The 23,234-nt window shown below is 54.4% G+C and overlaps 1 protein-coding gene across 5 annotated transcripts in view; it reads left to right on the top strand.

The window, feature by feature from the left end:
* COL22A1 (collagen type XXII alpha 1 chain) overlaps positions 1-23,234 on the top strand; it is a 260,776-nt gene that overhangs the window by 48,257 nt on the left and 189,285 nt on the right. For all 5 annotated transcript variants that reach the window (XM_023248206.2, XM_023248207.2, XM_019823180.3 and 2 more), the window contains exons 5-7: positions 8,689-8,800; positions 13,070-13,193; positions 18,160-18,435. In XM_023248206.2, coding sequence (XP_023103974.2) covers positions 8,689-8,800; positions 13,070-13,193; positions 18,160-18,435 — 512 coding nt within the window. The remainder of the gene's footprint in view (positions 1-8,688; positions 8,801-13,069; positions 13,194-18,159; positions 18,436-23,234) is intronic.

The following is a 23,234-nucleotide window of genomic DNA, read 5'->3' as shown; positions in this document are numbered from 1 at the left end:
CCTGAGCTGGCCCTGAGCGCGGTCCTCCTTGACGCAGGGCTGGCCTCGCCAACCTCTCCGCTGAAGCTTAATGGAAGGAATCACACAAGCTGGGCAGGCGGCAGCTCCCTCCTGCGGGCCGTCCAGCCGTGAGCAGCCATCCCGTTTCCATCTGGGAGTCGGTGGTGACCCTACGGGAGCCCCTAAATATAATGCATCAGAACGAAAGAGTTGGGGGACGAGTAAGTGAATGATGGGCCAGGCGAGCGAAGGAATGGAGAGATCAGTGCATTCGGAGTGAGAGAGAGAGCCAGAGTTTTTAAATCCCTGAGGGGGTGATAGGAGATAGTGTGCCCCCAGCAGCAGAAATCCCCCTGCAGCGCCCCTTCCCAGGCTGTCCCCGCCTGACGGGGTGCACAGGGGACGTGGCAACGGCTGAGTGGGCTTCCCACCCTCCTGAGAGCCACGAGCGTGGGAGTGGGGTGTGCTCCTCCCTGTGGCCCGCACCCGGCAAAGCACTCTCTGAGTGACGATCTCAGGGGAGTTTCCTCCACATCCAGGCCGCCAGCCCCGCCAGGTGCAGGGGGGCCAGGCACCCCCTCCTTGTGTGGCTCCGGAGTTGGTCTGCATCCTCCGCTGGGGGCTGGGAGGGGTCAGAACCAGGCGCTTCACAGGAGCTGTCCCGGCGACACTCTCCTGGGACGCTGCTGAGTCAGGGTGCCCCCGTCCACCAGAGATGCTAGCATCTGCTTGTTCGTGCTCAAGGGATGTTTCTAGAATAGGTAGAAGACGGCCCTGCCTGCTCGCACAGCAGGTGAAATGTGTCCCAGAGTGACTCGGCCCTCAGGCAGTGTCTTGCGGGAAGAAACAGCCCGGCTTTAGTGCCCCTCATTCCAAGGTCCACGTGTGACCCAATTCCTGGCGGTTCCCAGCGGGTTCCAGCTGCAGTCACCTGCCGGGGTGGCCCGCTTAGTGCCACACGCTTCCCCCACTCCTCTTCCTCCCTGTCCCCGGTCCCCACTCCCCCATCAAGCGCCTCTGGAAGGAAGACGGTTTTAGTCTCCCGGTGCCTGGTGCCCGGTGTGCCGCTGGTGTTCAGTGAGCAGCTGTCCCTCCCAGGGCCCTCTGTCAACCCGGGAGATGACGATGGCTCTCCTCGTCTTTGCTTTCATAACCCCAATCCCTTGCAGGGAATATGTCCATAGCTGCCTTGCTCTGCCCAGGCTGGCACAAAGCTTCTGAGCAGTTTGACATCAGTGTTCCCGCTCGCTGCCTTGGCAATCCCCATCCGTGCACTGAAGTCCGCGTTGAAGGCAGATTCCTACCTGCTGCATTCTCCGTGTTTGACTTTGTGAGCAGGGAATCCCTCACAGCAGCATCTGGCCGAAATCATTCACGATCTGGGGTGTGTGTGTGTGTGTGTGTGTGTGTGTGTGTGTGTGTCCCTAGAAGGGAACAGATGTGACAAGAGGGACGTTAATAACAATAATGGTGAAAATCGAGCTCACTGAGCTTCTACAGTGTGTCAAGCACTTTGCACATGTGCTCTCGTTCAACCCTCGTGATACACGAGAGAGGCACCGTTTTGTGTTTCATAGTTGGGGAAACTGAGGCACAGGTGCGTTCAGGCAGGCAGACCGTGGGAAGGAAGGAAAGGAGAGAGGAAGGAAGAAGTCACAGATGAATTCGCGAATCTGCCTGTGTCACTGCAAGTCAGATGGGCTTGCCTGCCGTCCTGTTTCGTTCTGTGGAAAAGAGCCCAACCGTGTTTTCTGCTGATGCTTTTTTAAAAAATTCTTAATGCATATTTATTATTTTTGAGAGAGAAAGAGTGTGTGAGCAGGGGATGGGCAGAGAGAGAGAGAGAGGGAGACACAGAATCCAAAGCAGGCTCCAGGCTCCGAGCTGTCAGCACAGAGCCCGATGTGGGGCTTGAACCCACAAACCGTGAGATCATGTCCTGAGTCGAAGTCGGATGCTTAACCGACTGAGCCACCCAGACGCCCCAAGAATAATTGATTCTTGCTGGGAAGAGTCACTGTGTGTGTGTGTGTGTGTGTGTGTGTGTGTGTGTGTTTCCGGGGCACACGTGTGCACATGTGTGTGGGAACAAATTCTTCAGCCTCTGGTATGTGAGGATCATCCTGCTGACAGTCTGTTTGGTGACTGGAGAGAAGCGGGCACTCTGTTCGGAATCCGCAGCCTCTGTCTGCAGCCGTTGGAACCTTCCTGAAATCTCCCCTCCCCCTCTGCGGGCTCCGAGGCTCCCAGGAGGTGAATCGTAGCCCAGGCAGGCACCCGTCACACACGGCACCCATGCCCTGTTGGTGCAGTGCTGTGCACACGGAGATCTGACTGGGTCTGTCCTCTCCTGTAACTACAGCCAGCCCAGAAGGAAGCCCCGCCGTGTGGAAGCTGGATGGGGTTATGGAGAGAGGAGTCTCAGACCTGCCAGTTAAATACAGTTGGGTAATTGGAATCGTTTGTCTTTTGGGGAAAAATGGGGTTCCTAAAAGCCTCAGTTCCAGACACCCCCTCAGATGACTCTGGCAGGTTTTAGGGCTTACCAGGCCAAAACAGCCAGGAAGGGGAGAGGGCAGGCAACGCGGTTGGAGGTTTTGGTCTTAGGCTGGTCCTGCTGCTCCCAGACCCCTGGCATCTCTGAGGCCCAGTTTCCCTGCCCGCATAACCTGACGTCCCACATAGTGTCTCTGAGGGTCCCTCTCGGCACTCATAACTGAATGTTCCGAGAGTTTCATGACTGCGGGTGGAATACAACTTTCCCGGGAGATTGGCTGTTTGCTGCTTAAGAACATGCTAGGTTCGGAGCATCTCTGAAATGTGGCCATGGGCATTCTGGATTCTTCTCTCTTCCCACCTGAGCTCCTGCACCCAGATACTCACCGAGGCACCCCCCACTACACCTCTCAAGTGGACCCTGGCCCGAGGCCTACCCCCACCCCTGCCCCCCCTTAGCAAGTCTCATCTCCCAGGCCTCCCTTTCCTGTCTCCCCACTGCCAGAACGACCTTCAGAATAGAAACAGGGTTGTGTTTCTTTCTTGCTCTGAAGTCCTTCATGGTTCTCCATTCCCCGCAGAAGGACACTCAGACTTTGCCACGTGGCCGACAGACCCAGCCTGGTCTTCTCCTGCCTACCCCATTCCCAGCCAGTGACCGTGGCTCCTGACATCCTGGAATAGCCAAGATTCTCGGAAGGAACTGGGCTGACTCGGGCCCCCTGACCTTTACACATCCAGTTACCTTGGATGCCCTTTCTTCCCCCTGTGTCTGCCCACCTTTTATTTGTTCTTCAAATCCAGGCTAAGCTTTGCCTCCTCTGGGAGCCCTCCCTGACTGCTCTTCAGGGGGATAAGGGAGAGATATCCCTTGTGTTTCTGCACAAGCCCTGTAGTTCTCCCTTCTAATCATTTACCCACAGTACCGACACTGCTTATCTATGCGTCTGCTTCTCTCTAGACACTACATTTTGGGGAGGCTGGGATTTATCCTGCTCATTATTGGGATCCGCACAGCCAACAGGGAATCCTTCCGTCTTTCCACAAAATGTGCTGCAAATAAGTAAACCCGAAGCTCCTGGCTTCCTTAGGGGCAGAAGCATGAACCGGATGAAATTGGTCACAAGCTGGTGAGAAAACGTCCCTAGATGGGCCCTGTGCGCCTTGGCCAGACCCACTAAAGACCCGGGAGTGAGCGTCGTGCCTGAGGAGTCCAGTAAAGGTCCATTGAGTGCAGACCTTAGAAGGATGGGCGGGGAGCTCAGTGGGCAATGGTGTGGAACAGGTGCACACAGTTGAGCTGGGCCATGGCTAACGGTGTCGCTGATGCGACCTGTTTCAGCTGACCCCGTGATTTGGGGGGAGGTGGACCCCTGCAGTTCCTGCACTAAACAATTGCTTCTTTATCACGCGGTGCCTCGCATCAGAGTCCATTTACCTCGGGAACGTTTTTCATTTTCCTTCCCAGCCTTTTCTTTATTGCAGGCAATTCCTCTTTTCTCTCGGTGCCCTTTTGCTGCCACCGGGTTAATTGCTTGTTGTTCAAAGCTTCGTCGTGTTTAAGTCTTTGTTTTTATTCCTTGTTTTTATTCATCGAAACCCATAAAAGTGGAACCAGAAAGGAGAGCATATGTTTGCTTTTTCGAAACCTAGAAAAAAACATTCTCCCACGTGTAACGGCTTAAGGGAAGCCCAGCTTAAGGTGGCAGTGTCTAGGGACAGTTGACAGAGCTCTAGGGGAGCAGGCCCACTCTGCTGTTCTCACTGTTGAGGGGAAGTCTCTGGGCACGTGTCACCCAGATTGCAAGCACGCTGTCTGAACACAGGCCGCTGCTCCGTGGGAGCCTCCAGGGGCCAGACGCCTGCCGAGTGGTGGCCGTCCGCCCCACACGGATGAGGCAGAGAGCTGTGAGGGGCTTAGTACCTGCACCCCCGTTGTGGAGCCGCAGAGTCTAAGGGCAGGGATGGGGTCCGATGTGTCTGACTGAGATGCTCTCCCTCTCCCACTTTCCTTCCCTTAACTGGGGGCAGCTTCTCTTGAGCAATAACCTGACCCCTCCAACCCCATCACCTCCCTGCAGGGACCGCCCCAGGCAGGCAGGACAATCAAAGAGTTTCACAAATGAGAGAGCCCTCACGGACCCAGGACCCACCGGCGCCGGGCCTCTGGGCGTGCCAGGTACAGGCACCTGCTGAGCGCGGCCCTGCCTGCAGGAATGTGCGAGATCCTCGAGGTGGCGGCCTGCGGGGCGGGCCGTTATCCCCGCCTTGGCGGCAGAGGAGACACGAGGACGCAGACCGTGCGCGTGGCCAGTGCTGCACCAGCTTTCGGACCCAGGACGGACTGTCCCCAAAACCTCCTCTGCTTGTTCTGCCTTGCTGGGGCCCAGACGGGCTCTATGCTCTTTACCATTTGGTGTCTAGTCCATGGAACCTGCAGGGCCTTCTGGGCCAGTCACCCCGTTCCCAGGCGGGCCCCCAGCCGCTCCCGCTGCCTGGGGCTTCCCAGCCTCTGGGGCACGTCTGGGTACAGGGCCCCAGCACGTGTGGCAGACGTTTGCGTCTTCAGAGGGCCTTGCACAGGGGTGGTCAGTTCTGCCAGCTGCTCCCAGCTGGGCTCCCCGGGCCCTCTGCGGTGCAGAGCCCAGAGCAGCAGGGACCCGATGCCTTCTGTTCCCAGGCAATTCTGGAACAGCAGTGCCCAACCCCTGCTAAGGAGGCCGTGGCCGGGCCTGCGGAAGTGCAGGGCGGGGGGTGAGAGAAGGGGGCTTCTCTCCTTATTCATTCAGCAGGTGTCTCCCAACATCTGCTGCCCTGACCTGCCCCCTGCGGGAGAGGGGCTGCTCCCCGCCACATGCTTGGTCCTCTACGACCAGGTGGCGGTCGTGGGGCTCCGGGAAAAGTGGCAGAGCTCTCGCCAGGCTGTGAGGCTCCTGGGGATTTCACAGAGGACGTGAGCCAAAAGGTTCCCTTCCTGGTCCCCAGCAAGGGCTGCTGACACTGACCGAGCAACTCCCAAGCGGCAGCTTCCCCGGGGGCGCTCTGTCGGCTCACCTCACCGAAATGCCACGACAGCCTTGCAAGGGATTACTCTCTCCACTTTCCCAGTTAAGGAAACAGACTCAGACGATCTGACAACTTCTTCAAAGCCACCCAAGCGTCTCAGTCCCTTTGGGCCAGGAGAACAAAAACACCACGGACTGTGTGGCATATAAGCAACAGGACTTTGTATCTTCTGGTTCTGGGAACTGGGAAATCAAGACCAAGGCACCTGCAGACGTAGCATCTGGCGAGGGCCTGCCGGCTGGTTTATACACAGCTTTCTTAGTGTCCTCGGGTGGTGGAAGGCAAGGGAGGTCTTAGGGTCTCCTTAATAAGAGCAGTGATACCACCCATGGGGCCCCCCACCCTTGTGGCCTCATCATCCCCCAGGTCCCCCACCTTCTAAACCCATCACGTTGGGGGTCAGGCTTCAACACAGGAGCTCTGGGGGGACACATTCAGTCCACAGCACTCAGCTGGAAGTCTGCGAGGGGGCAGGGTGCGCCCTGGGCTGTGTGAGGCACTCTGAATGCCTGAGGCGCGTTGTTCCTGGGGTTCACTTCCTGCTTTGACTTGGAGCCCCACCTTACCGGCGGCCTCATCCTTGCTGAACTGAGGGGTTCTTTAGTGCGGAAAAACCGGATCTCTGAATTCCCTGGCAGGCAAATGATGCATTATAATCGGGAGACGGCTCTTTCCGGTCATGGCGAGAATTGGGAAAAGATGATATGTAGTAATCAGTGCTGAGAACACAAAAGAAGATCAAATTCCCCCCAGATCTCCCATTTGATCTATGAAAGAACTGATTCCAGAGAGGGGTAAGTGACCCAGCCCCACCCCTGAGCGTTTATTCAGAGCTTACTATGGGATAGGAGAGTGATTACCTTCTCATTCAGAGTGAAGAGTCCGTTTATGGCACCTGACATTTAGTGAGCACCTACTATGCACCAGGCATATGCTGACCTACTTTCTCCTTTATTTTTTTAAATGCTTATTTATTTTTGAGACAGAGACAGAGACAGAGTGGGAGCAGGGGAGGGGCCGAGAGAGAGGGAGACACAGAATGGGAAGCAGGCTCCAGGCTCTGAGCTGTCAGCACTGAGCCCGACGTGGGGCTCGAACTCGCAAACCGCGAGATCGTGACCTGAGCTGAAGTCAGACACTTAACCGACTGAGCCACCCAGGCGCCCCTTTACTTTCTCCTTTAAAACTCAGGGTGGCCTCCCGCGGTATCACTGCTTGTCATTAGAGCCAGAATGTGTTGTCCACGGGCTCTCTGCCAGACGATGGCTGCTGCACCTGCCCACACCCACTGACTGCATTTCTTGTCCTCATTTGGCAGATGAGGAAATTGAGGCCCAGAGAGGTTGAATAACGTGTCTGAGACTGAGCAGGTAGAAGAAATATGGGAGTAGGGGCTTGAGCCCAAATATTCCCTGTTCTAGAGCCTTCACTGCCCCACACTGCTACTATCCCAACTGTGCAGAGACACAGAAGGTAATGAGCTCAGAAAGGTTAGGATGCATGCTCTAGGTCACACAGCTCTAAGTGGGGCTCAACCTGCAAGTATTTGACCTTCCAGGGGCTGAGTGCTGTGTCTTTATAGTCTGTCCAGGGTAAAGGGCACGTGCCAGCCTAGAGTTGGCTGGAAGTCCAGCGTCATGAGTTTGTGCTATGGGTCAGGCTATCATGGGAAAATAATCGATACAGAAACTACTCTGTGGGCCCCTGTATGGTGGATGCCCTATGAAGAGCTTTGTATCTTATCATTCGAGCTTCGGTACAATCCTATGAGGTACATTCTAAAACAACCCCGGTTTTATAGATGATGAGACTGGTGCTCAGAGATGTTAGGCAACCTGCCTAAGGTCACACAGCAAGGACCCTGTGGTCAGGAACACAGTCTAGACCGGCCCAAGTCTGCCACTCTCTCATTCGGTGCTAAACCTTTCCTGTCCCTGCTGTTTCTTTTTCTTTTTTTTTTTTTTTCAACGTTTATTTATTTTTGGGACAGAGAGAGACAGAGCACGAACGGGGGAGGGGCAGAGAGAGAGGGAGACACAGAATCGGAAGCAGGCTCCAGGCTCTGAGCCATCAGCCCAGAGCCTGACGCGGGGCTCGAACTCACGGACCGCGAGATCATGACCTGGCTGAAGTCGGACGCTTAACCGACGGTGCCACCCAGGCGCCCCATGTTTCTTACACCAGGCTTGGAGCAGCAGGGTTTAGTGGTACAAGATGGGTATATCATCACCGTACAAGCCCTGAGACCTCACCTCGTGGCAGCACCTTAGAAGGTTGGAGATCCCCCACAGTCGTCCTAAAGTCTCGTGGCTCAGGTGTCGCCCGGACCCAGGGTCGTGTTGGCCCTGGGGATGCAGACACGAGTGCTCCCACATGTGCCCTCCATTGGCTTCCTTGAACCTGCGTGAGCTTTCCCGTTGCCCGAGGAACAGAGTTTGAGCCAGTAGGCCACGTTGTCACCTTGGTGTGGGCACTGTGCTCAGGCTCCTCTGAGAACCCGCTGTCCTGGCCTGTGGGACTCGAGTCGGGACAGTCGTGTAGGGGACGTGGTAAGGACGTGCTGCTGGTGGTGGGTCCATCGTGAGCGGTTCTCGTGGCCGCCCTACGGCCGTGGGTGTCATTGCCCTCCCTTCACGACCAAGTGGCCGGTGCTGTTCAAGTGGCCGATGTCCACATGGCACATGCCCGAGCTGATCACCCCCTCGCGTCCCCAGCTCCCCCAGCGCTCAGGTCATGACTTTTCCTTTACGTACATCGCCAGGGCACACGAGGTCCTCTCTCAGAGCCAAAACAGAACAGAACAAAACAAAGTGTTTTTTGCAAAGTGTTCCTGGGGGAGCTTCCTAACACCTGCCCTGGCCGGGCAGCCAGGACACCTCCCATTTCTTTGGAAAACTCGGGTCTGCAGTTTCTCCCGCATGTTCCCCGCAACTGGAAATGGAAGCCGCACATCTCCTTACTTTGTTGTTGATGTTTTCTCCTGAATTGTATTGAGCAGTTCCCTCCGCTGACATCCACGCCCACTCCCCTCGGGCAGGGTGGGCAGCTCCCTTTGCAGAGCGGTGTTCCCTTCCCTGGTCTCCCGGGCTCCTCCCTTCCACTCACCCCCGCTCTTCTCCTTGACAGGTTTTGACCTGATGGATTTGTTCCGTGTGAAGGAGATCCTGGGGAAGAGAGACAACGGAGCGCAGAGTTCCTATGTCCGGATGGGATCCTTCCCTGTGGTGCAGAGGACAGAGTGAGTGCTCACCTCTCCTTCGGGACTTGCCCTGGACGCCGGCAAAGCGTGGGAAGGGGGCCAGGCAGCTGTGGTTGCACACTGAGCACTGAGAGGGGCTTGAAACTACTCAGCACCCTGGGGAGGTCGCCTGGGGTGGTTGGAGACAAAGCGACCGAGCCACTGCCCTGGGAATGCAACCTGTTTCTTAGCAGATCTGTCACCGTTGTCTTTATTGGTTCCTGGGTCCTTCTGTACCCTTCTCTCCATATGGATTTGGCGTTAATCATTCATGCACGCATGTGTGTTTCTGTCAGTTCGTTACACAACAAACATTTATGGCCGTAGGTAACGTGGGGCCCCCTCTGGACCAGCCACTGAGGTACATGTCAGGCACAGCACCGCCCAGCCTCACGTAGTCGGTTTGGCCACTGGCACCCCAGTTTCAATGTTTATTGGGTGCCTGGCCTCACACAAGTTATTGGACGCCCCAGTGCCTCAACTGTGTCCTGTTTTCACCAGATGTGAGTGTTTCTGCCCCACAGAATTGTTGAGAGGAGTATAGCACACATTTGTCCGGGGGCTGACACCTGTTGGGTCTCTGGTCAAGGGCTGATGATGATACCAAAGTCAGCATTCCATTCTGCCCACTTTGAGGCAGACAGATCTTCTGAAAACAGAAGTGATATTTCATCATGACTCTCCTTCTCCATCCAGCGATTAAAGTTCCTTAATTGGTCCCAAGTGTCCCAAGGGCAAGAAAGGTCCTGTGTGTGATGTGACCCATTCCTACTTTTTTGGCCTCAACCTTATCCCCTGGCTCCTTGTCTGGCTCCTCTTTCTCTGTTCTGGGAGCTTCTAGGCACCTTCTACCCACCACAGGGCCTTTGTTCATGCTCTTCCTTCTATCTGAGACTTCCTGTTCGTCCTTCAGACCAGTGCTGAACCATGATGCTCTCAAAGATGCCTTTCCTCACCTCCGAAACTACCTCAGGCCTCCCCCTATCTTGTCTCATTACAACCTGCATTCCTGCATGAAACAAAGTGGCCAAGTTGCAGCTAATTACTTAATGGTGTAATTACTCATTTAGACTGTCTTCTCTGCTCAGCAAGAAGCCTGAGGAGGGAGCTAAGTCTGGTCTCTGCTGCAGAGCCAGCATTAAAATGAGCTCTTCATGGAGGAGGGGATCATTCAGTATCTGTGGAATGGATGGATGGATGCATCAGTCCATCCCTAGTTAGTGAAAATGCCCCGTTAGGTCTGATCCCAGCAAACGTGAGCTGGGAACACCAGGCCACAGAGCTAGATTTGGATGTGTGCATTTTCTTTTGTTTTTTTTTTAATGTTAATTTATTTTTGAGAGAGACACAGTGCAAGTCTCCAATGAGACCCTTGGAACTAACAGAATCATGGCTGCAGGTGCCGATCTGTGCGGCATTTCTGGAGCGGTGGATCTGGGCTCCAATTACACTGAGTCCTTCTGAGAGGGGATTTCTATATGGTACCAAGTTGCTTTTTTTTTCTTGTTAAGTTTATTTACTTTTGAGAGAGAGCATGAGCATGGGAGGGGCAGAGAGAAAGAGAGAGAGAGAACCCCAAGCAGGCTCCGCACTGTCCACACAGAGCCAGATCTGGGGCTTGAACTCATGAAATAATGAGATCAAGACCTGAGCAGAAACCGGGATTGGAAACTTAACCAGCAGAGCTGCCCAGATGTCCCCCAAGTTTGTTTTAGTTGCAAAACGTGGGAAACAAAATCAGACCCAAAGAAGCTCTGATGTTTCTTTTTTTATTAATGTTTATTTTTATTTATTTTTTTTATTTTTGAGAGAGACAGAGACAGAATGCGAGTGGGTTAGGGGCAGAGCGAGAGGGAGACACAGGAGCAGAAGCAGGCTCCAGGCTCTGAGCTGTCAGCACAGAGCCTGAGGCGGGGGTTGAACTCACGAGCTGTGAGATCATGACCTGAGCCAAAGTCGGACACTCAACCGACTGAGCCACCCAGGCGCCCCAGAAGCTCTGATATTTCAAGGGAGAATAGCATTCTTGTAATTTTTAAAGCTTTAGATTCATGCACAAATACATAGACAGGTGTAATTTTTTATTTGCAGGTGAATTGTGTGCATAACGAAAAGGGGTGTCACTTTCAATATTAATGTTTTTCTCACATGTATCATGTTTAATGGGCAGTTTACACACCTTGTCTAATTTATTTCTCACTATGGTGGGTCAGGGGAGCAAGGCAGGTATTATTGTCATCATTTTTGCCATGTGACGACGGAGACTGTAAGTGGGATAGTCGTATGTCCACCATCCTGGGGTGCGTACGAGGCAGAAGTTGGCACAAAGTCGGGTCGTCCATCTCCATGGCGTTTGTGTTTCCCATTGTGATCTTGTTATCTTCTGTGTTACTTGTGGAAGGGATTGGTTTGGGCCACTTTTGTTTCCTTTAGATATTCTCTGTCAATGCCCATTCCCCCTTCCTGATCATAATACCTTTTTCATAAGCTATATATGCTTGTATGGGTGCTTATGTTTATATAAATGTCCTCAGAAAAAGTCCTGGTCTCTCTCTCTTTATCTAAATATAGAGAGACAAATATAGATACAGATTTGTAGATCTGTGCTACATAGATCTACTTATCTGCAAGGATCCATCTGTATTTATGTGTATATAGATGTCAAACGTGCACAGATATGTGTTGTTTCAAAAGTGTAAGAAAAAGGTGTGTTTGAAAAAAAACAGTTCCATGGTTTGACTCATTATTGAAATCAGAAGAAAACTGAGATGAAACGCAGTGTCTAGTGTGGCAGCAAAGCCCATGTCTGTGCAGTCAGGTGAGAAAGGCCCATCTTCCCCCCGTGGGGACAGTCACCATCCTCACCCCCTCAGTTCTGTGGGGGCCCAGCACTGAGTGACAGGCTGCTCCTAGTGCCTGGAGGTGAGCTGGGTGAAATCCCGGCTCAGAGAATGACTCTGAACAGTGGGGGCTCCCTCCCAGCTTGGATCTGAGAACCGAGAATCCCACAAGGAGACCAGTCTGTGCTCACAGGCTCTGCAGCCAAATCAGGGGTCCCAGAGGGTCTGCGAGCCGGGAACCAGGAACCCAGACGCCTCCTCATTTCCCTTCCCGGCTTTCTGGCCAGACGACTTCCACCCCCTCCATTGGAGAAGTCAGTGCCCTGCAGTCCCCAGGCAGGGCCTTGCCCCCGGAGCAGGACGTGGTCCCAATGCGGCCAGGTTCTTTGGGGTGAGGGTGCCACCAGTGGATGGTTAAGGGAAGAGCTCTGGGGACAGGGCCCCCTCTCCGTGTGGGTCTCTGCCCAGCCACCTACCAGCCAGAGTGCGCCCTGTTAACCCTCAGCTACAACGTGATGATCAGATCACCTCCTTTGTAACTCCTGTGACGAACAGTTTTCATTCTTTTTCTTTTTTAAAAGTTTTTATTTATTCTTTTTTATTTTTCATTATTTTTTTAGGTATTCATTTATTTTGAGAGAGACAGAGAGAGAGTGAGCAGGGGAGGGGCAGAGAGAGAGAGAGAGAGAGAGAGAGAGAGAGAGAGAGAGAATCCCAAGCAGGCTCCACACTGTCAGCACAGAGCCCAACAAGGGGCTCAAACTCACGAACCATGAGATCATGACCTGAGCCAAAGTCAGACACCCTACTGACTGAGCCACCCAGACATCCCTCAACAGTTTTCATTCTGAGCGTGGAGGGCAAAGACAGGAACGGGACCCTCTGGGCAGAGCTGAGGGGAGCTGAAGTCCCCCCAGATGAGGGCCTGGCTCCCCACGCTGGGCAGGGACCTGGGGCTCTGCTCCGTGGAGACGGGAGGATATCCTGGGGCACAGGGTAGGGGACCATGCAGCATGAGACACAGCAGCTGGGCCCTGCTGAGAAGGAGCAGGCAGGGGGAGAAGACGGGTACGTTCGGCTGCATTTGACCCGAAGGGTGGGTGGGTGGCAGCTTAGAGTCTAACACTGATTTTGTCAAATGGTGATGGTCGAGTCAGGGAGGCTTACATGCACCAAGGGGGTACATTTGAAGGCCTGGGGAGACAGTGAAGGGGCCACAGCAAAGGTCTACAGAGGCTCATCTCAAGGCCCCGATCGAAGGAGGCAGTAAAGACAGGTGAGAAGGTGGATGTTAGAGATGCTCGGGAGGTCATTCGGCAGGACGTACTGACCCACGGGGCACCTGCTCTCGGGAAGCGTGAGAGATTGTCCCTTGCAGCCCGCACGCTCATTGCTAAGCCCACTGTCGTCCTTCTCCGTCCCCCTCCAGGGATGTGTTCACACAAGGTTTGCCTGATGAGTATGCCTTCGTCACCACCTTCCGGTTCAGGAAAACGTCTCGGAAAGAAGACTGGTACATCTGGCAGGTCATTGACCAGTACGGGATCCCACAGGTAGGAGCGGCCGTGTCTCAGGGGCCGGAAGCTTTCTGTTTCCTTCTCGTGGGGATGGTGTCATCCGCCATGTTTTCTCCAGGGCCATCCATCCTGGGCCCAGGAGATCACGAGTCTGGTGTATGAAGCCCCAGAGAGACGTGGCTTCTTTCCCTGAGGGCAGGTCCGTTCCTGGCACTCTGGGTGGGGGGAGGCGGGAGACCTCGTCCCTTCCTGCCCTACAGGTGCTCAGCCGAACCAGGGAGGTGGCTCTGTTAGAGCGGCACAGCTCATGATATAGCGGAAGACGTAGCTCAGGGTCAGCTAGTCCTGGGTTCAGATCCTGTGTCTGTGCCTTTCTTGGTGTGGGCCTGAGACATGCCAGCTTAGCGTCCTGAGTCCTGATGCTCCTCGCGGTCACGTGGAAACAGCTGCCACGGCTGGTTGGGGAAGGTGGGGTGAGCCACGTCTCTCGTGCATCTGGAGCAACGCGTGTGACCTTATGTGACCACGTCGTGTTACATCGCTTCCCTTCTTACGCCATTCTGCTCTTACCCCGAGTGCCGTTCTTGGCCATCTCAGGTGCGTTTTGTCTTTCCACCCCCTCGACGGTAGAACGACTCACCGGCGGCACGCAGCCAAGTCAGGAAGCGGGGTCTCAAAGTCAGAGCCATTGGCATAACACGCTGGTTTGAGTTGCAGGCGACACTGAGTTTTGTGCCCTTGCCAAATCCCCAGTGCAGGGACCGTCCCCATCTTCGTCATTTACCCTTGTCCCCTTTTGAAGACGTACTCCTCTTCAGCGGGCGGACACGGTCTGTATTTTCATTTGAGGCTCAACTGGACCCCAGTGGCCACACTCGTGGGCTGTGGCCAGAGGACACGCTGCTCCACACGGCGAGCTGCGGGCCGGGCCGTGTACCGTGGTGAGGGCTGGACTCCGATGCCGCACGGGCTCATTGATGCACCCCTGCTCTCTGTAGGGGCAAGAGACCGTCCTGGGCACTTCGTACATCGAGGCTGTGGGTCTTCTTCCCAGCCTGTTGCCATCTTGCCAGGAGGGGACTGAGTGTGTGCGGTCTGTCCCCTGCCTGAAGGCAAAGAGGGATTTGAACCCAGGGAGCCCAGCTCCGCGTCTGTCTCTTATCCACCATGCCCCGCTGGCTCCTGTCTCCCTCTGTCCTGCTAAATGATGTTTCCAGAGCATCCCTGGTCAGACTGAGATGCGAAACGTTTTCGACCCTGACGGCTGAGTGCCCTGATTTCCTGAGTGTGGGAGGCTGGACGGAACAGATGAGGCTCCTCTCCAGAGGCCGGTTGTCTGGAGGGCAGGCAGCTCATGGTGTCTCTCATTCACGTCCACCTCCGGCACGTGGGTCTTCCTTCTCCAATTTCGCAGGGTCTGGTGCAGTGGGACTGGGCCCCCGCCATGCATTCTTGCGGGGCAAACCCCCGCCCCCTCGTCTGGGTTCTCTTCCCTCATGGCATTTGCAGAGCTGTGTGGGATTGCTGTCTGCCATGTCTGCGTCCCCCCCTCCTCTTTCCGGAATGAGCCATGGGCTGGGACACTACAGAGCCGTGCAGAGATGGCCCGCCTCGGAGGACCTCAGGCTCATCTGCAAAGAGGCACCTGGCGTTTCGATTTCATTGAGCAAGCCTTGATGGAGCACCCTGGCGGTCTGAGGGTGGCCCCTTCTCGCCCCGGGGGACATACTGGCCAGACACAGGGAAGATGGACAGAGGCCTGCCGGAAGGGATGTGTAGGCGGAATGCTGTGATTCTCTTAGTCCTGCAGACCTAGATCTTTGTATCTATCCATCACTGCATTTAGTATTTCCAACCACACTCGCATTGGTGTTTTCCTCACTTGTCATCCACTCATTCCAGATACGATCGAGGGACAGGAAGGAGGCTGGCCCCGCACATCAGAGATGAGGCTCCAGAAGTTTTGGGAGGGGACAAGGTTCTTTGTAAGCTGTGGAGGGACTTCTGTTTGAGCCCAGGCTCTGGGAGGTGGGCAGATCCAAAACAGGAAGGCCGATTTGGAGACTGCTGTAGTCATTGAAGCAAAGGATGATATTGACCCAGACTGCTAGTAACACTAAACTGGGTGGAAATGATCAGATCCTGGATGTATTTTGAAGCCAGATCCAGTAGGATTTGCTGATGCATCCGAGCCTTGAGGTGCCTTCCTGAGGTCCCCAGCTGGCCCTGGTAGACACAGGACTCTGGCCTGCCAGGTGCCACTCCGCGCTCTGTGTCTTCCAAAGAAATTTACATCCTGAAGGGAAAGCCGTGTCCTCATGAGGCTCCCGCGGTGGTTCAGGGACCCAGGACTCAAACATGGGAAAGCAGTTTCTAGAAACAGAAGACCATGTTTAATAATAGAAATATTAGGGCATGAGGATTAGAAGTGTACTAGATTGTTGGCCAGGGTTCATAGTTTTCTGTGTTTTACCAACACAGCACGCAGTGCAAAAAAACCCCCAAATCTCCCCCCTCCACTGTCCGGAGGTCACATGGGACCCAGAAAGAGAAACCAGAGCACCTGGGTGGTGTTACAAGAGCTGTGGCCGATGCCCAGCAGTGCGTGGGCACCTTCCTTTAACCTGAGGGCTCTCATTCACTCATTCAACACCTTTTTTTTGGGGGGGGGGTGGCACTATGTGCTGAGTGTTGTCCTCACCCCTGAAGAGAGGGCAAGAGAGACAAAGTGCCTGCTTACAAGGATGGGGCAGGACAGTCAGGAAACAGGTGAGCAAGAGAAATGAACACTGACCAAGCACTCTGAGAACGAGAACAAGTGAATGGAACAAGCCGGGGGGATGATGCGAGAGCACGTGAGCAGGCTGGAATCCAACTGTGTGTGTGTGTGTGTGTGTGTGTGTGTGTGTGAGAGAGAGAGAGAGAGAGAGAGAGAGAGAGAGAGAGAGAGAGAGAGAGTTGGAGAAGGCTTCCACTGCGTGACGCCTTTCAATTTAGTCCCTTTTTCATTATGGCTAATACTCAGAGCAGCACCTGGAATATGATTGACGCTGCATAAGTGTTTTACATACACCATGTTGATTCACTTAATCCTCATAATGACTTGGTGATATAGGTGCCATCATTGGTGCCATTTTATGAACAGGGAAATGGCACAGAGAGGTTAAATCACTTGCCCGAGGACACACAGCTCAAAAGTGACTTGCCGGTTCGGGTGTAGGCAGACAGCCGACAGCCCCAGTTTTGGGAGAGGGTTTTAAGAAAGCGGCCAGGGTTGGGGCGCCTGGGTGGCGCAGTCGGTTGGGCGTCCGACTTCAGCCAGGTCACGATCTCGCGGTCCGGGAGTTCGAGCCCCGTGTCAGGCTCTGGGCTGATGGCTCAGAGCCTGGAGCCTGTTTCAGATTCTGTGTCTCCCTCTCTCTCTGCCCCTCCCCCGTTTGTGCTCTGTCTCTCTCTGTCCCAAAAATAAATAAACGTTGAAAAAAAATTAAAAAAAAAAAAAAAAAAAGAAAGCGGCCAGGGTTAAGGTTGATGATGAGGTTAAGGGTCAGAGTTAAAGAAGCCGACAAGGGATACTGAGGTGCGTCCTGGGATTAGTAACAGCAGGAAGCGGCACCTAGGCGGCGTGGGCAGGGAAGGTTGGTGGTTCCTGGAGGCCGTGGGTTCTGGAGCCATGGAGGAGAGCGAGTCCTCACGTGGCCTTGGTGTGTGGATGGACACAGCCACACCGCAGGGAATCAGGCCCCAGACCCTGTCTTCCTGCCTAAGGTCTCCATGCCGTGGGCTTCCCATGGGCCACGCTGATGAGAAGCCAAAGGGCACAGGAGCCCAGGTGTGGGAGTCCTTAGAGGTCAGACTTGGGGTGCCGGAGCTAGGCAGGGAGGGGTGGAGCATGGGCGTCAGGGCACATGAAGACTGGTCCCACGGGGGGGGGGCGGGGGCAAGAATATATTCATTCCTTCACTCGCTGATGAATACTTTTTTTTTTAATGAAGGCTAAATTTGTTTTAAGTTCATTCATCTATTTGAGAGAGAGAGAGAGAGAGAGAGCACGGGAGGGGCAGAGAGAGAGGGAGGGAGGGAGAGAGAGAGAGAGAGAGAGAGAGAGAGAGAGAGAGAGAATCCCAAGCAGGCTCTGCTCTGTCTGCGCAGAGCCCAATGTGGGGCTCAAACCCATGAACCTTGAGATCGTGACCTGAGCCAAAAGCAAGAGTGGGACAGTTAACCGACTGAGCCACCCAGGCACCCCGTGAATTCTTCTCTCTGTACGTTACATGTAGAAATCCACCTTACCTTCATGTGTCTGTGTTTCGCACTGTCATATTGCTGACACCAGGCACCTTGCTTGCCTGTTGCAGATGGTGCTCAGTGAATACGTGTAAGGGAGGAAGCACGAGGGAGTGTCCATTCATTCATTCATTCATTCATTCATTCATTCATTCAAAGAACAACAAAAGTAAAACTTTCTTCCAGAACTTCCCAGGCATTTTGCAAAGGGTGGGGCGTCCTCCAGTGAATGTGAAGATTCGTGAGTCCTGCCCCTAAGGAACTTTATCCTCCTGGGGCTTCAGTTTCATCCCCACGGTGGGAGACAGTGTGGGGTCTCAGCCTGGCATCTGGCTGGGCACGTTCTGTTTGGCCAGCCCAGGGTTTTACAGAAACCAGCCGGGGTTTCTCACTGGTCTCGGGACTCAAGTGCTTTGGCGTGAGTTGTCTCGCAGAGTCACAGAAGTGCTCGTCCTGCATGGTGCCACCAGGCATGGGGTTGTGGCCCCTGGATTCAGGTGGAGCCCAATTATTGCATGCCCAGTGCAGGCTTAGGACAGCCTGCAAATTGGCACCAGGGCGGAGGAGGGAACTGAGGCTTTGCCCAAGGTTGCCCAGCGGAGAGGGTCACGGCCAGGACTTGACTCGGGATTCTGCAGCCCCCTCCCCCCTCGCCCTCTCTCCCCTTGGGTTGCTCCCGTGCAGCTCAGGGAGCCTGTGGTCCTCTGCTCCCCAGGTCTCCATCCGGCTGGATGGCGAGAACAAGGCAGTGGAGTACGATGCCGTGGGCGCCATGAAGGACGCCGTGAGGGTGGTGTTCCAAGGCCCCCGGGTCAGTGACCTCTTTGACCGGGACTGGCACAAGATCGCCCTGAGCATCCAGGCCCAGAACGTCTCCCTGTACATCGACTGTGTGCTGGTGCAGACGCTGCCCATCGAGGAGCGGGAGAACATCGACATCCAGGGCAAGACCGTGATCGGCAAGCGCCTGTATGACAGCGTGCCCATCGACGTGAGTACCGGGACGCGGGGAGGGGGGAGGCTCCTGCGCCCAAGGTCCTGGGGTCACCAGGGCAGGGAAGCCTTGGGAGTCAAGTGCCCTCACCTCCCCCCAGACTTGTCCGTTTCATTTGTCAAGACGTCACCTTGGACTGCTGTAGGAGGGAGGACCCCACCTCAGAAACCGTGTTGGGACCCAGGGTCCCCTTCATTCATTCATGCATTCAGTTGTTCATTCAGCCGGTCATTTTTCACATGTATATTGAGCACGTGCTGTGTACCAGGCGCTGTCCCCAGCCATAGGGACATCTGTCTGCATATGTATCTGTAGGTAGTAGAATTCTAAACTTCCCTGTGTATTTAACTAGAGGCTTTTTTTTTTTTTTTGCTTTCTTGTCTGATTGTAGAAAATCTGGAAAACACAGTATATGCAAAATAAGTAAAAAAAAAAAATTGTCCTCCGTGCACTGCCTGGGGATGACAACCAGTGATAACTCGGTAATGGTACCAGTGTCCTCCCGTGTCCTTCCATCAGTGTTCTTTCTTCCTGCTCTTCCCGCCCCCTTTTCTCTCCTCTCTTTTTCTTTTTCCCTTAATTTGTATTTATTTCCTCCGGAGCTGCCCCCGCCCCTCCGTGCACACAGACGCGGGCACCGTAAGTGCACGGCCCTGAGATGCACATGCGAAGGGTGCTGGCACTCCCCGCGTGCGATCCCTTCGAGCCCAGGCAGCCTTACCTGCTACAGCAGGAGCATCCGCCTCCCAAAGAGTAATCAGATCATGACTTGGGATAGCTCTCTCTCCAAAACCACCTCTTACCCTTTCTTACGCTCTCACGCGTGTCTGTTATCAAAGATGGTGTTGTTGGAGGTGAGCTCAGTTCTTTGGAGTTTCTGCAAACGATCCGTGGTTATCCTAAATCCTAAATTTGGGCAATCCTAAAATTGCTTTTTGCTTTTCTTCCTAAGAGGATGGGTCAAAGCTTTTCTTCTTCTAGCTGCTTCAATATACTTTATTACACGTTGTGTTTAGTTACTGATGTTTCCCCGTCCTAATCAGCAAGCCTTGGGTCTTGAACATGGTGCCATGTGTCCAAGGACACTTTCCTCATGAGGAGCACACCTGCCCGTCGAGTCTGAGCTGTAGACCAGCTGATAGGGTTCCACTGGGGCATGTGCCCTTACGATCAGTGATTAGGTTGTAAGGTAAACCGTTTTTGACTTTCGTACATAATGTAAATTTCTCAGCAAAGTGCCTGAACATTCATATGCCTACCACCGATGTACAGCAGACCTATTTTCTTAAGTCCTCACTGGTATATTGATATATTTTGCTTTTTAAAAGATTTTATTTTTAAGCAATCTCTACGTGCAACGTGGGGCTTGAACCCACAACCCCGAGATCAAGACTAAGCCAGCCACCTACTGAGCCAAGCAGATGCCCTGATGTATTTTATTTTATTTTGTTTTATTTTTTAATTTTTTTTAACGTTTATTTATTTTTGAGACAGAGAGAGACAGAGCATGAACGGGGGAGGGGCAGAGAGAGAGGGAGACACAGAATCGGAAACAGGCTCCAGGCTCCAAGCTGTCAGCACAGAGCCCGACGCGGGGCTCGAACTCACAGACCGTGAGATCATGACCTGAGCTGAAGTCAGACGCTTAACCAACTGTGCCACCCAGGCGCCCCTGTATTTTACTTTTAAATGTTTTTTGTTTTGTCGATCTGATGGGCATATGATGGTATTTTTTTTGTCTTTTCCGCCTGTATTTCCCTGCTTCTGCCGCAAACAGCCATCCTGTGTATTTGCCCACTTGACATCCCCTCAGTGACTGGGGATGCCCGTAGCATTTGCCTGTTTTTATGATTATGCTGTGTGTTTTTTTTTCTAATGACTTCTAGATAATACGTATATATTCTGAATATGAATTGCATATTTATTATACGTTGTGAATATTGTTTCCTGATCTGTCGAGCACAAACCATAAGCTAAAAAATTGAGTAATTTTGAACACCTCAAGATTCAAGAAATGGTGTTATGGCCAAAAAAAAGCACCATAAACAACGTTAGAAAGTCTCTTACAACTTGCATTGTTAGCTGAAGAAGAGATTGTGGACATTGCCAGTATGTACAGATTCCTTAAAATGAAGGCCAGAGAAGGCTGGCCAGAGGCAGTAGGGCAGAGGAGAGACGGGGCGGAGGGAGGCAGGCGGCACCCACGAGCCGTGCCCGCGCGTGTCCACCTCCAGTCCCCTCGAGTGGTCCTGCCGTGGTCACGCACGGAAGCGATCTCGGCTGTGCCTGCTTGCTCCTTTGACCTCTGCAATGGAAACCAGGCTGATGCTTTCCATATGTCGCTGCTGACAGGGTGAAATAAGATAGTAGACGTGGGCCCAAAGCAGAGAAAGAAAATCCTAAAAGCAAGTAAAGCTACCAAAATCGTCACTCAGACTGCTGCAAATTCCAGCTGAGAGCATCACGCTGTGCCCGCCCCTTCGTGCCCCCACCCCGCGTCCGATCCAGGCTGCCTCCCAACCTTAGGAAGCAGACACCACGAACACCTCAGTTCATGGCCGGGGAGAAGGACGCTCCTTGAGAAATGTCCTGGGTTTTCTCAGGTCGCAGAGCCAAAACGTGGCAGAGTTGGGATTTCTGCTCAGACAGCCCGTCTTCAATGCCCACCTGCAAACCACGCCTTGGCTAAGACCACGGGCGTCGGGGCCTGGCGAAGACAGAGCTGTGGCGTGTGCATGATACAAGTACGGTCATGCCAGTCCCCGTCAGAGTATGTGTTATTGTCACAAGCACAACCCCTTTAACCCTCCCCACACGCCACGGAGGGGGCATTGCTCCTGTGCTACAGGTGAAGAGTCCAGCTCAGAGACAGTAGCTGGTTTGCTTAAGCGCCGCCCCCCCTCCCTGCCAGCCCTGGGCCAGTGTGGGGTGAGGCAGGATGGGTCTTGGGAGCAGCCTGTCGGTGAAGCCTGTGGGAAGGGCAGAGGTAGGGCAGGGAGAGCTCAGCGTTGCATCCGAAGATGTTCCCTGGGGCTGCAGGGAGCAGGTGGATGTAGAGGAAGGAGGGGCGGGCCATTAGGAAGCAGTGAGAGGCCCAGCGGCTGGGGGCCTCCTCAGGGATAGTGAGGTTCCTGGTGCCTCCCGCTGAGGGTGGGGGGTTCAAGAGGAATGGCCAAGGAAGCCGACGGGCATGTAGGCAGGGGGATGCGGTGAGGGTGCCATCCAGCTGGGGGAGAGCTGGCGATCGGAGTAGGGGTGGGGAGGGGCGATCCTGGGCCCTGAGGGTGGAGCTTGTCTGGGATGCTCGCGATGCCAGGGTGGGGGGCCCTTCCCCATCCCTGTCCAGAGGCCCCGCCGGCCTCCCCTTCCCTGTGTCCCAGGCCTCTGCCGGTCTCCCGAGTTGGTCAGTGAGGAGCATTCTCCCTCTCGGAGACCAGAGGGATTCACCTCTCCCACCCTCCACCTGTCCAGAGCCATCTCCTGGCTGGTGCTGGTGCTGGGGACCAGCACCCGCCACCCTCCTCCGCAGGGTCGGCACCTGGGTCTCTAGGGCTGCCTGCCCGGCTGCTCTAGAGCAGGCCCCCAAGCCACGGTCAGCGTCTAGCACGGGAGGACCGCAGGGACCAGCACACCTGTTGGCGCTCTTGTCCTCCTTCCATCGCGCCAGTTTGGGGGTCCGCCAGGCACCCCCACCTGGTGTCTGTGCACTAAGCGCTGGCCTGGAGCAGAGACACCTCACTCGCACTTTGCCTGGTCCTGCCCACTGTGTCCTCGTGCTCCCTGGGTTCATCCACATTGCAGCCCCGAGAGCTCATTCGCCCCATCGTCCCCATTGATTTGTTTATATTTAAATGTTTATTTATTTATTTTGAGAGAGACAGAGACAGGGCACGAGCGCAAGTGGGGGAGGGGCAGGGAGAGAAGGGGAGAGAGAGAATCCCAAGCAGTTTCCTCACAGTCAGCACAGAGCCCGACGTGGAGCTCGGCCTCCTGACCCTGAGATCATGACCAAGAGTCGGATGCTTTACCGGCTGAGCCACCCAGGCGCCCCCATGTTGTTAGCAAGGAGGTGCAGGCACAGAGAGATTCAATAACTTGCCCAGGATGGCCAAGTGGGTAAGCGGCTTCACAGTCTGCTTGTGGGTTCTGCGCTTTACTGGGTGTCTGGGACCCTGGGTGTGCGTGCTGCCTGACTCTCACCTTCGATGGTCGCATTAGGCCCTTAATTGGCCTCTGTGCACCCCCAGTGTGGAGTCTGGGGGCTCGGCGGGTCCCTTTCTCTCCTTTTACCACGACATTAGCTGAGTGTCCACTTTGTATGCCATACTGGGAATCCCAGAACCTCTGACATTTGTCAACAGAATACCACACCCATTTCCCATTTCCAGCTGGGTTTCTAGCTTGAAAACAAATCCTAATGAAGTATGTGGCAGGAGAATCAATAAATTGCTCAGCCTGTTGTCAATCTTGCAAAAGCATGGGGTGGTCCAGGGCCTTGGACACAGCCAGAGAGACCACAGCACGGCTGCAGCTCTCCCTGTGACCCCCACACGCCTCTGTGCCTCACCTGGTCCTCGCCCAGTCCTGCGAGGGTGCGTCACCGCCTTCACCCTACGGCAGAGGACACAGAGGCTTGGGTTGGCGTGCCTTGACCAGCTGTCACGAGAGGAGCAGGGCTGGGACCCAAACCAGATTTCAAGCTCCCTGCACTCCCTAGCCGGTTACCCCGGCGCAGCCAGAGAAGGGTCATCAAGCTGCAGGTGGTGGACCCTGGAGGAAAGCCAGGCCAGGGAAGA

This window comes from Felis catus, chromosome F2 (genome assembly GCF_018350175.1).
Source record: "Felis catus isolate Fca126 chromosome F2, F.catus_Fca126_mat1.0, whole genome shotgun sequence".
Classification (NCBI taxonomy): Eukaryota; Metazoa; Chordata; class Mammalia; order Carnivora; family Felidae; genus Felis; species Felis catus.
This window is presented reverse-complemented; position numbering and strand designations above follow the sequence as displayed.